The sequence below is a fragment of the Gigantopelta aegis genome, chromosome 4 (assembly GCF_016097555.1).
Source record: "Gigantopelta aegis isolate Gae_Host chromosome 4, Gae_host_genome, whole genome shotgun sequence".
Lineage (NCBI taxonomy): Eukaryota > Metazoa > Mollusca > Gastropoda > Neomphalida > Peltospiridae > Gigantopelta > Gigantopelta aegis.
The window spans coordinates 109,841,968-109,854,669 of NC_054702.1; the positions used below are offsets into that span (position 1 = coordinate 109,841,968).

Here is a 12,702-nt window from a genome sequence, read left to right on the forward strand (position 1 = left end):
GAGACCAGAACTCGACTCCATAACCGTTACTTCTTAGACGAAATATTTGAAAAATGCATTTTGTGATATTAGAAACACCACAATGACCAGAAACACTTCGTTTGTATGGAAATGGATTATCTAAATAATAAAATATAAGTAATGTTTGATTTCAATGATCTTAGACGGCTCTAATAGTGAAAAATATGCCTTAGAGTTTAAAAACTTAGGACTGTCACTTTAACAAATTAAACGAAATAAAAACAACATAGTGAGAGAGAGAGAGAGAAAGAGAGAGAGAGAGAGAGAGAGAGAGAGAGAGAGAGAGAGAGAGAGAGAGAGAGAGAGAGAGCACGAAAGAAAGAAAAGAAAGAAAGAATGAATGAATGAAATAAATATAAAGAATGAAAGAAAGAAAAAGACAAAAATAAGGGAGTATTTGCAATATAATGTTTTTGTCTATTATTTTAGTCTTGAGTTTGCTGGGGTCTGCACTTCTACAGTAGGAGTCGGTCGAGCATCGTACAGTCACAGGAATAATTTCGATCCCTTTCCCTGTTTGACACCTCCACCTCATCATGGCCTCGTTTGATCCTCAAGACCCAGACTTCGAATTCCTGGCCGTCGACCGGAAGAAGCTTGCCAAAGAACAGACGCAGACATTTGACGGCAAGAAGTCATGCTGGATAAATGACGACAAAGAGGGCTTCGTCGCCGCCGAAATCCTCAGCACCAAAGGGGACGAAATCACCGTCAAGACAGAAAAGTTGGAGGCAAGCACAACAATATGTTAAAATACAGAAATTAAAACTAAATTAATTGTATATTATATCAATAAAACGAGTTACGTAAAACACGACATATTACGACCACAACCAGTGGGAATCGGTAATATTACAAATCACAACCAATAACACAACAAAACCTAGTAAAACACAACATTACAAGTGTAGTGTTGATCACCAGCCAACGCGCCCCATGTATATACATGATCACTGTTAAACTTTTAACACATCTATATCTGATCACTCTTCTTTGATCAATTTCCTCCTTAGTAGATCTGAACATTGAACGCTATCCCAGGTCCAGATGTCTTTAATTCGACCAACCAAAACTTCGCTTCCATAAACTTGCCACCAACTATCTACTTGAAGGTGGTGACCTCAGTTCGTTTTATATGGAAGAGAAAAGACAAATGCCTCAGAACCTAGTTTTAGTGGCTTTAATATAAAATGATTTCATATCAATGTCATCTAAGTACTTTCATTTCTGCGAGTTACCAATATTGTCATCATTACCACGGTCAACCCAATCTCCAAGACAAAAGCTAGCTCTTCTAGAATTTCTTCAAACGTATAGAAACCAACCAGTTACTGTAATAAGCATTAGCGTGTTCAGCCAAAACTGCCATAAAGTGCACATTACATAACAACAACCAGCCTGCTGTGGAACTTTAGCCCTACAACGTATTTAAGTATGCATTTCTACCTGTGTGTAAAAGCCACCATTATCTGGGTTAAAGTTACAGAAATGTTCCGCAATATACATTGTTTATGGGGAGCTCATTTATAAGTGATTTTCTCATTTCAACCAGAGGTTCGCAACTGACGTATAAAATGCCGTAGATGTCTCATACACAACAGAGAATCGCTCCAAATTAGGCGAGAAAGTCACCCCAAGAAATTATTGAACACAACATTCCTTATTAGGTCTAACTCCCTAAAGGGACCATTCCAGCAACTTGCTCTGAACGTGCACGTTAAATTATTTATTATTTCCATGCCATCCCATTCTAATACAGAACACAAATATAGGGTGTAAATCAATGGTTGAGCGGTCGCCTGAAGTACGATGGTAGGTCAGTAGTTGAGCGGCCGCCTCAAGTACGATGGTAGATCAATGGTTGAGCGGCCGCCTCAAGTAAAGGTTATGTTATATACTGTTCTATGGGGAAGTGTATATAAAAGAACCCTTGCTGTTTTTCTGATAGTAGTTTATATTGCGGAAGCTAGTTTCTTCTTTCTCTCTGTCGACTGTGTGTAAACAGTGTTGCGATGTTGTTAACCAAACATTCATTTCCTTTGCCCACAGAACCGAACGGTAAAGAAGGATGACATCCACCAGATGAACCCTCCAAAGTTCGAGAAGATCGAAGACATGGCCAACCTGACCTACCTGAACGAAGCCGCCGTCCTCTACAATCTCAAGGCGCGCTACGTCGTCGGCATGATCTACGTAAGTCACAGCTCCGAAAACTGCGAGAACGATCGGTTCGTTCGCGCATCGATCACGCAAATATAACTTTACGCAACCAATGTTTCGTTTGTGCATTAAATTTGGAACATCCTTGATATGGACAATATGGGTTACGCAGAAAGAAAATGAGTTACCTGTATTTTTTAGTAATGTGTAAATGGGTTACGCCAATTTTCAAATATTAGAGGCCCGTAAATACAGGCTGGATTTGGGTCAGAGGCCATGTTATTACAACAATACCAAAAAATGTCTGAGGAGTGTGCTTCAAATTACAATAATTTGTGTTTATATATCCAGCTCAAAATCATTTTCTCTTGTTCCCTTCTAAGCACATGCTCTTATATTATAAGACTAACAAACGATAAGTTAACTGATCCTAAATGAATATCTGTCTCTGTCTCTCTCTGTCTGTCTGTCTGTCTGTCTGTCTCTCTCTCTCTCTCTCTCTCTCTCTCTCTCTCTCTCTCTCTCTCTCTCTCTCTCTCTCTCTCTCTCTCTCTCTCTCTCTCTCTCTCTCTCTCTCTCTCTCTCTCTCTTAGTACGCGTGTGCCTTTGAATGTCTTTAACAGCTACAAGTATACACATGTATTTAGTACAGCTTATTTAAACTTTGGTCGCAATGATTCAGTTTAAAAAATACACGTAGCTTACTTCATCTCTCAGTATACCTAACATGGACGACGAAACCAAAATACCCCACGTAAATTTCTCTTAAACCTTTTGCTGAAAATTTATCCATAAAGTGTATTTTTTTTAACATTCGAAATTTGTTTCTACTAATATGGAATAGAAATTAGAGCTACAAATGGTGCCATTCGTAGCTTCATGTCTATTAAAGACGACTGTGGCTCTAGATAAAGGTGCGTACGTAGCGTCATTTCAACTAAACTCGACTGTGGCTCTAGATAAAGGTGTGTATGTAGCGTCATTTCTACTAAACTCGACTGTGGCTCTAGATAATGGTGTGTATGTAGCGTCATTTCTACTAAACTCGACTGTGGCTCTAGATAAAGGTGTGTACGTAGCGTCATTTCAACTAAACTCGACTGTGGCTCTAGATATAGGTGTGTACGTAGCGTCATTTCTACTAAACTCGACTGTGGCTCTAGATAAAGATGTGTACGTAGCGTCATTTCTACTAAAGACGACTCTAGTTCTAGATAAAGGAGTGTACGTAGCGTCATTTCAACTAAACTCGACTGTGGCTCTAGATAAAGGTGTGTACGTAGCGTCATTTCAACTAAACTCGACTGTGGCACTAGATAAAGTGTGTACGTAGCGTCATTTCTACTAAACTCGACTGTGGCTCTAGATAATGGTGTGTATGTAGCATCATTTCTACTAAACTCGACTGTGGCTCTAGATAAAGGTGTGTACGTAGCGTCATTTTAACTAAACTCGACTGTGGCTCTAGATAAAGGTGTGTACGTAGCGTCATTTCTACTAGACTCGACTGTGGCTCTAGATAATGGTGTGTATGTAGCGTCATTTCAACTAAACTCGACTGTGGCTCTAGATAAAGGTGTGTACGTAGCGTCATTTCAACTAAACTCGACTGTGGCACTAGATAAAGGTGTGTACGTAGCGTCATTTCTACTAAACTCGACTGTGGCTCTAGATAATGGTGTGCATGTAGCGTCATTTCTACTAAACTCGGCTGTGGCTCTAGATAAAGGTGTGTACGTAGAGTCATTTTAACTAAACTCGACTGTGGCTCTAGATAAAGGTGTGTACGTAGCGTCATTTCTACTAAACTCGACTGTGGCTCTAGATAAAGGTGTGTACGTAGCGTCATTTCTACTAAAGACGACTGTGGTTCTAGATAAAGATGTGTACGTAGCGTCATTTCTACTAAAGACGACTCTAGTTCTAGATAAAGGTGTGCATGTAGCGACATTTCTACTAAAGACGACTGTGGCTCTAGATAAAGGTGTGTACGTAGGGACATTCTACTAAAGACGACTGTGCTTCTAGATAAAGGTGTGTACGTGGCGTCATTTCTACTAAAGACGACTGTGGTTCTAGATAAAGGTGTGTACGTGGTGTCATTTCTAGTAAAGACGACTGTGGTTCTAGATACAGGTGTGTACATAGCGTCACTTCTACTAAACTCGACTATGGTTCCAGATAAAGGTGAATACGTAGCGTCAGTTCTACTAAACTCGACTGTGGTTCTAGATAAAGGTGTGTACGTAGCGTCATTTCTACTAAACTCGACTGTGGCTCTAGATAAAGGTGTGTACGTAGCGTCATTTCAACTAAACTCGACTGTGGCTCTAGATAAAGATGTGTACGTAGCGTCATTTCAACTAAACTCGACTGTGGCTCTAGATAAAGGTGTGTACGTAGCGTCATTTCTACTAAAGACGACTGTGGTTCTAGATAAAGATGTGTACGTAGCGTCATTTCTACTAAAGACGACTCTAGTTCTAGATAAAGATGTGTATGTAGCGACATTTCTACTAAAGACGACTGTGGCTCTAGATAAAGGTGTGTACGTAGGGTCATTCTACTAAAGACGACTGTGCTTCTAGATAAAGGTGTGTACGTGGCGTCATTTCTACTAAAGACGACTGTGGTGCTAGATAAAGGTGTGTACGTGGCGTCATTTCTAGTAAAGACGACTGTGGTTCTAGATACAGGTATGTACATAGCGTCACTTCTACTAAACTCGACTATGGTTCCAGATAAAGGTGTGTACGTAGCGTCAGTTCTACTAAACTCGACTTTGGTTCTAGGAAATGTTTTATTTAACTTTGGTTCTAGATAAAGGTGTGTACGTAGCGTCATTTCTACTAAAGACAGTCTGGTTCTAGATAAAGGTGTGTACGTAGCATCAATTCTACTAAAATGAACTGTGGTTCTAGATAAAGGTGTGCCATTTCAGACCTACTCCGGACTGTTCTGCGTGGCCATCAACCCCTACCGACGACTGCCCATCTACACGCGGTCCCTGGTCGAGAAGTACCGAGGCAAGAGGAGATCGGAAATGCCGCCCCATCTTTTCTCCATTTCTGACAATGCCTACCAGTTCATGGTTCAAGGTAAGAAAAGTGTTATACTGACTAACGTCAGTTACAGTCTGTTTCGACCCTGTTCTCTGTTTCCTCGGAGTCCATCTGTTGAGCTGCCCACACCATCACACCTGTCTCAAGTTCCTCTATGTGGACAGGCTCTGTGTATTTCCTTGTACCCACTTGGAAACCTCGTCATCGTATCTGACCCACGGCATTAACTAACGACCGCCGGTAATTGGGGAGCATAGTAGATGATTACAAATGCCTTTCAACATTGCTATATCATTGGACTAAAAAGTGGGCAGTTTAAGCCCATAGCAAAAGCATATGGAAAATGGCAGGTTCATGGCACGGAAGGTCACAAGCGACAATGTAGAATTTGTATAATTTCAGTGTTTAGTATCCGTAGAATTATTATAAAGAATGGCTGGTTTCTCTGTACAGTGTCTGTAAAGTGTGTATGACAGCAGAATTATCGCACATCTCAATTCTTGTATAATGTATTGCGACGTCTGTATAAATATCCAAATCCTTGCGTAACTACAGTATCACTAGTAGTTACATAATCTAGGTCATTGCGCAGATCAGGGTAGTGGGTGACATGTCATCAACAGTATTATGTAGGTCACAGCACAATTAATGGACGTGGCGTGGGTTTTTTCTTCTGGAATATGCAAAACATTAAAACAGTTGAATGTAACACGTGATAACAGATGCAGGGCTGTAGCTAGCGGGGGGTGGGGGGTGGGGGCGGCATTATAAAAAATCCGGAAAGCATTATAGAAACTTAAAGAAAATTCTCTTCTTAACTGTTTAAGGAGTTTTAGACTATTAACTACTCAGTTGCCCCCCCCACCCAAAAAAAAAAAAACACACCCAAATAAAATAAAATAAAAATAAATAATCTTAGCTACGGCCCTGAGATGCTATGTGTTAATAACCAATTATTACTGAATAGTATATTTCTTAATTGTACTAACCAAGCCTTAACTGATGAATTCAGTATATTGTCTGTGCGAAAGGTGTGCACCTCAAACGCCAACTAGTATTCGGGTGGAGTTTCTATTTCTTTAAAATTTTATTACAGGTAGAATGAAGCATTTGTGAGTTTCAAAGAATATTAAAGAGTACATTAAAAGTTTCAATCCTTCCCCCCCCCCCCCCCCCCCCTCCACTCCTCCAACAAAACCCATGCATAATCATTCGATACGGGAAAAAAGTTACACACACTATATTACATTTGTTAGACACACCTACTATAGTTTTCAGTCTCGACGTGATCGTATTCTTAGTCCATCCGAAGATTAATCAACCTTAGTCATAACAAGATCGTGTCCATACGTCTCCTGTTAGTATGTCTAACACAGCGGGTTAAGCTGAGTCCGCCTGTTACCATCACTGTTTTCAATGTCAAACTATGTCAAACAACCACTAGACTTTATTTTGTTTCATGAAGCATTTACTGACATGATTAGCAGATGCTGCAAGTGTGTTGTTTTAACACATTCGACCTAAAGTTCGCATACATATTAAACGTGGCATAATCCTACATATTAAACATATTTAGTGTATGTAAGGAACAAGTTGCTTTCGAAAGTATTGTCAGGGATTGTTAGGTTTTGTTCAATGTTTTGTTTCAAAGAAAACAAGGTCGACAGATCAGGGGAGGATCCCTTACTTTTGCTTACCCCAGTATTAAGCTGACAGAAAAGCTAAAATTAAATTGTCTTAAAATACACCGAAGCGCATCTACATCTACAATAAAAGCTTAACGAAGTAGAACGCCGCTGTATCTCAATAGCAGTTTGCAATCTTCTACGTTCAATGTTAATCATTATTTATATTTATATATCCCAATCAAAACTTCTCTCCAACGAGCCTGCTGTATGATTGCCAGTTATTAACACCTTTACCAAAAACATGAAAACATGAAACATTAAAGAGGAAGCACATACGGTGCGGCAGACATAAAGTAAAATGTTAGTTTTATTTTGTCTGACATATTTGCTTCCAGACGTTGATCAGCATACCTGCTTTATTGGCAGTGTGCCTGAAAGATCGTCTTGCAATTACCTCGCGTGGCCGCAATTAAAACCATCTGGTAGTAACGAATATAAGGGAGCGAAAGGTATGCAGATGATGGTTGCTGGAACATGTGCCAGAACCCGACTCTCCTAATAAGGCGAGAAGCTGAGCGGTGCCCGGGCTGGCTGCGTGAAACACACTCTCGCTACAACACAGTCTGGTATTGGTGCAGCAGCTCACTGCCCTGGGCTGACTGCTGCACTCCCTATGCCTCGTTATCAAATGTTATGTGAAGAGCTTGTCTACTCTACAAAAATTAGAATCATTTTTATTGATGTTTTGTCAATTAAATCGCCATGACATAACTCAGTCGTTGAGTACGAAATGTCTTAAGATTCGAATCCCTTCAAAGGAATGTTTATTAAATAGATGTGGAGTGTGTGAGGATTTTTCGGTTTGCTTTTTCTTTCTTTCTTTTTGTTTTTATTTCAAAAAATGTCTTATCACTTGTGTTTTACACATTAAATCTTTAACTACTGGTTTTTAATGACGTGTTGTTGTGGGAAATCCATGTACAAAAACACAATGCCCCAGCTACTCACACCCTGAACTTTACTGTTGATCGAAGAGAGTAACTATATTTTAGACAACATGTTTCCATTGATCTCCGTGGTTGAATCTTAACAGCATGGACAGCACACATGTACCAACATGGCTATAACGGCATGGACAGCACACACGTACCAACATGGCTATAACGGCATGGACAGCACACACGTACCAACATGGCTTTAAAGGCATGGACAGCACATGCCTATAACGGCATGAACAGCACACACGTACCAACATGGCTATAAGTACAGTATCAGAACATACCTCGTATGTAACATAAAAACAGACTTAATTCTTAGGATTTGAAACATTCGTCCATTAACATTGACACATGATCCAAACAGCGGGTTGTTATTTGAAACATTCGTCCATTAACAATGACACATGAGCCAAACAGCGGGTTGTTATTTGATTGCAGATCCCCCTATTCTTCCTCCCTTAGATGAATGGGCTATTATCAACTGTGTAAGTGTAGGTTAGAAAACAACCCTGTGAATAAGTTGATCTATTTACAGGAATATCTTCGTTGAAAAATAAGTCAACCCCCAAGCCTACCGCGACGGAACCTCACACTATAAAAGAAAGAAAGAAAGAAAAAAATAAAAATAAATAAAAAATAAAAAATAAATCAGGCTATACAAATATGTAAGATTAACAATTTACATACATCAACAAAACATACGTCTATCAGGAGCAAATCCTGGGGACCTACCCAGCACCAACCTCCTTCTTCAGTAGGCGAACTAAGTTAGACCACCCCCCCCCCCCCCCCCCCTTTCATAAAATCGTGGACTCTGGACAGAAAATGTAACACACATGTGTTTCACACCACTAGAGCACATTGATTTATTCATCGGCTAATGGACTTCAAACATTTCATAATTTTGACATAGTCTTAGAGAGGAAACCCGCAACATTTTTCCATTACTAGCAAGGGACCTTTTATATGCATCATCCCACATACAGGATAGCAAATACAACGGCTTTTGATATACCAGTCGTGGTACAATGGCCAAAACGAGAAATAGACCCATCGACGAGGATCGATCCTAGATCGATCGCGCATCAGCCGAGATCTTTACCATTGAGCTACATTCCGCCCCAAAATATCTGTAGGGGCGGGATCTATCTCAGTCGGTAGAGCGCTTTCCTGAGATTCTGTTGTCGCAGGATCAAACCTTCTCGGTGGACCCATTATTCGATTGGATTCCCTGACTCCGACCCCCAACTCCCATGACAACCAGTGTTACAGGACTGGTGTATCAAAGGCTGTGGTATGTGCTGTCCATTCTGTGGAAAAGTGCATATCAAATTATATATCCCTTGCTGCAAATGAAAAAATGTAACTGGTTTTCTCAGAATTACCAAAATAATGTTTGATATTTAATAGCCAATAATTAATTACGATATGTGCTCTAGTGCTGTGATTAGACAAAACAAACTTTAAATTTGACTTCAACCAAATATCTGTAATGTTATTAAACAAAATATTCCTTTAGTTTTCTTTAGAACATGTTATAATAGATCGTGGAACCCAGTTCAAACCCAGTTAGTTACGTCACAATAACATTTCATTGTAAACAGTCATAATAATAAATGTTTCATCTTTATTTTCAGATCGAGAAAATCAGTCAATTTTGATTACGTAAGTATTTTATTACTGCTGTTTTAATAATGATCAAACCTTGTTAAAATAATTTTAATAACACAATCAAAAACTGACCGTCTCTTGGCCCCTAATTAATTTTGTTGAGTATAGTTTCATTTTAACATAGATGGGATTGTAACTCAGTGGTAGAGCGCTCGTCCAAGGTGTGATAGATCGCATCCTAGGAGATGGTTTTTTTTCCTGTCCCAACCACTACCAAGCAACTGATGTAATGAAGGCCGTGGTTTGTGTTGTCCTCTCTATGGACAAATGCATACAAAAGATATTTTACTGCTATTCCTTTACTGAATGGTTAAACAAATATTCATTTTTCTTCCTTCCACGATATGTGATTAACTAATATCAAAAGTCATGGTATGTGCCATCCTATCTGTGGGATAGTGCATATAAAAGATCCCTTGCTAATAATGGAAACAGGTTTCCTCTCTAAGACTATATGTCAAAATTACCTAATGTTTGACATCCAAAAGTCGATGTTTACTAAATCAATGTGCTATAGTGGTGTGGTTTAACTTGACTAAAACTGTTCTTCAGTGGCGAGTCTGGAGCCGGGAAGACTGAGAACACGAAGAAGGTCATCCAGTACTTCGCTGTGGTGGCCGCCGGCCAGAAACATCAAGAGGGGGAGAGCTCGGAGACGGTAAATATATAGTTAAACATTCACATACACATACAACCCCTTAAAAAAGCAAAAGAAAAGCAAAAAAAGCAAGAAAAAAAAGCAACAACAACAACACAATCCCACCAAAACCCCACCACAAACCAACACCACCAACAAACAAATACAAACTCACCAAAAAAACACCTTTGAAAAGTTCAACACAGACTGATGGTATTTTAAAAATGAAATGAAAACCTTTTCTCTGTGATACTAATTCTGAATTCAGCTGAAGTTATACACTAGTTATCATTGTGATATTACGTCACAATTACACAGTTCAGCTAACCGTGTATTCGAAACTGGGTTCAGGAACGGACGAGAACGCGGTCTATGCGAGGGAATAAAGTTTCGAATACACGGTAAAATGACATTACTTACCGTATTCTTTATAAATATCACCACAGAGTATTATGAAGTTACAAATCTATTATTGCCAGTTTATAATGACATATAACAATACGTCACTTTTTAAATTTTATTTAATTAAAAAAAAAATATTTCTTTGCTTTGCCAACTATTTAGTAATATTTTAGTTCAAACTGGTACAAGTTTATAGAAAACAATATTATTTAGTTTTTATCTATAAATGAATATGTTTCCCCCACTTCTCTTCTGTTTCTTTAAACCTGACAGATTCCTGTCGGTGGGCCTATTGGGATATTTCTCGTTGAAACCATGTACCACGACTGGTATATCAAAGGTTGTGATATGTGCTATTCTGTATGGGACGGTGCATACAAAAAAAAATCCCTTGCTACTAATGGAAAGATGTCAGAATTACCAAATGTTTGACATCCAGTAGCCGATGATTAATAAATCAATGTGCCCTAGTAGTGTCGTTAAACAAAACAAACTTTATAAAAGATCCCTTTCTACTAATGGAAAAATGTATTGGGTTTTCTCTCTAAGACTAGGCTATATGTTAAAATTACCAAATGTTTGACATCCAATAGCGGATTATTAATGTGCTCTAGAGGTGTCGTTAAACCAGATTTTAACTTTCTAACTATTTCTTTAACCCTGACAGGAAAAGAAGAGGTCCCTCGAGGACCAGATTGTGCAGGCTAACCCTGTCCTAGAATCCTACGGTAACGCCAAAACCACCCGAAATAACAACTCCTCCAGATTCGTAAGTATCGGCCTAAACGACGGATTCTTAGTGTTTGTCAAAAAAACAAAAACATTACGGAATGAATTAATTACCCTCTCTACCCCGAGTCACTTCTTAACATCGTCGTTTGAGCTCGCCCAATATGTTGTAAATCTGGTAAAACTTTAGTCACACAAACAAAACTGTTCTCTTTAAAACCTTTCGTTTGGTTTGTGTAATAACACCAAATTTAACAGTTGAATGTTTTTGGATTTCTAACACACTGTTTTTGTTATTTTTCTGTTATTTCTGTTTTTGATGTGGTGGAAATCAAATACTTTATGAAGTAGCCGTCTTTAAAAATGACTTTATTTGTGTATGTTGAGGACTATTATAGCAGCTGTTTTAACATAGTCAATAGGACTGTTTGTTGAAAACTATCTTATTAAACTCAGTAGGTTGTATGTTGAGCATAGAAGTCCGATGAACACATATTTGAATTTTATTAATTAATTCTTCAGATGTGGTTTTTTAAAAATATAAATATGGGTGGTGGGTGTCAGAATTTATTTTACCCCCATGTTGGAATATATGAACCATTCCTAAGTAATTTCCTTTCTGGTAACAGCTATTTTATAAATATGTATAGATTGTACAGTAAAGGCTTTTAGATTTGAGTTCCTCTTGGGTTAGCTCAAACGTGTTGACAATAACATACATTTGTTTTTCTACTTACTAAAGTCATTTTTAGAATACAGCACAGACACAACAGAACCCCAGCGATTGGATACAAAATATACTACTCAAAATAATCTAGGGAACACATAATATAGTCTAACCGTTTATAATCGGCGTAGCATACACAGTCATCTGTCGAAATTCCCTAATTAAGTTTGGGATAGTGTTTGTTAATTACGTAGCGGGGATAAACAAGTTGTATAATTATTTGTATAAGTGTTCTATCAGAGTTGTATCAGAGGAATAGGCTGGACAGCATAACCCATTCTGATTTTGTCATCTCAGTGTGTTCCCTAAATTCTTTTGTCTAGCATATGTTTCCAATTTGTGCCCAATTTGATTTAAAGATTGAAATAGAATCATTTTGGCTTCTATCCTCATTTGCTTAAAAAATAATCCATATTGGCTTTCGTTTCAAAATCGTAAATCGTAAAACACTTTTTTAAAGTGTATAAATTATGTTTTCTAAATGCAAAATGATGAATATTGCTTACTGTACACACTTAGTAGACTATTATTCTTAACATAAAATAAGCTAGTATCCGAAGCTATATTTTTATAATCCATTTAGACTGATTTAGTATACAATTACTCTTGAAATTATTACATACATGTACACTATATATTAAACGATACACTTATGTTATTTCTTGCG

At 38.3% G+C, this 12,702-nt stretch overlaps 1 protein-coding gene across 3 annotated transcripts in view; it reads left to right on the forward strand.

The window, feature by feature from the left end:
• The first annotated feature begins 450 nt into the window (after nucleotides 1–450).
• The window catches only part of LOC121371733 (myosin heavy chain, striated muscle-like), a 42,852-nt gene continuing 30,600 nt past the window's right edge, over nucleotides 451–12,702 (forward strand). For all 3 annotated transcript variants that reach the window (XM_041497838.1, XM_041497836.1, XM_041497837.1), the window contains exons 1-6: nucleotides 451–752; nucleotides 2,071–2,214; nucleotides 5,123–5,279; nucleotides 9,507–9,534; nucleotides 10,093–10,198; nucleotides 11,247–11,348. In XM_041497838.1, coding sequence (XP_041353772.1) covers nucleotides 558–752; nucleotides 2,071–2,214; nucleotides 5,123–5,279; nucleotides 9,507–9,534; nucleotides 10,093–10,198; nucleotides 11,247–11,348 — 732 coding nt within the window. In that variant the 5' untranslated portion in view covers nucleotides 451–557. The remainder of the gene's footprint in view (nucleotides 753–2,070; nucleotides 2,215–5,122; nucleotides 5,280–9,506; nucleotides 9,535–10,092; nucleotides 10,199–11,246; nucleotides 11,349–12,702) is intronic.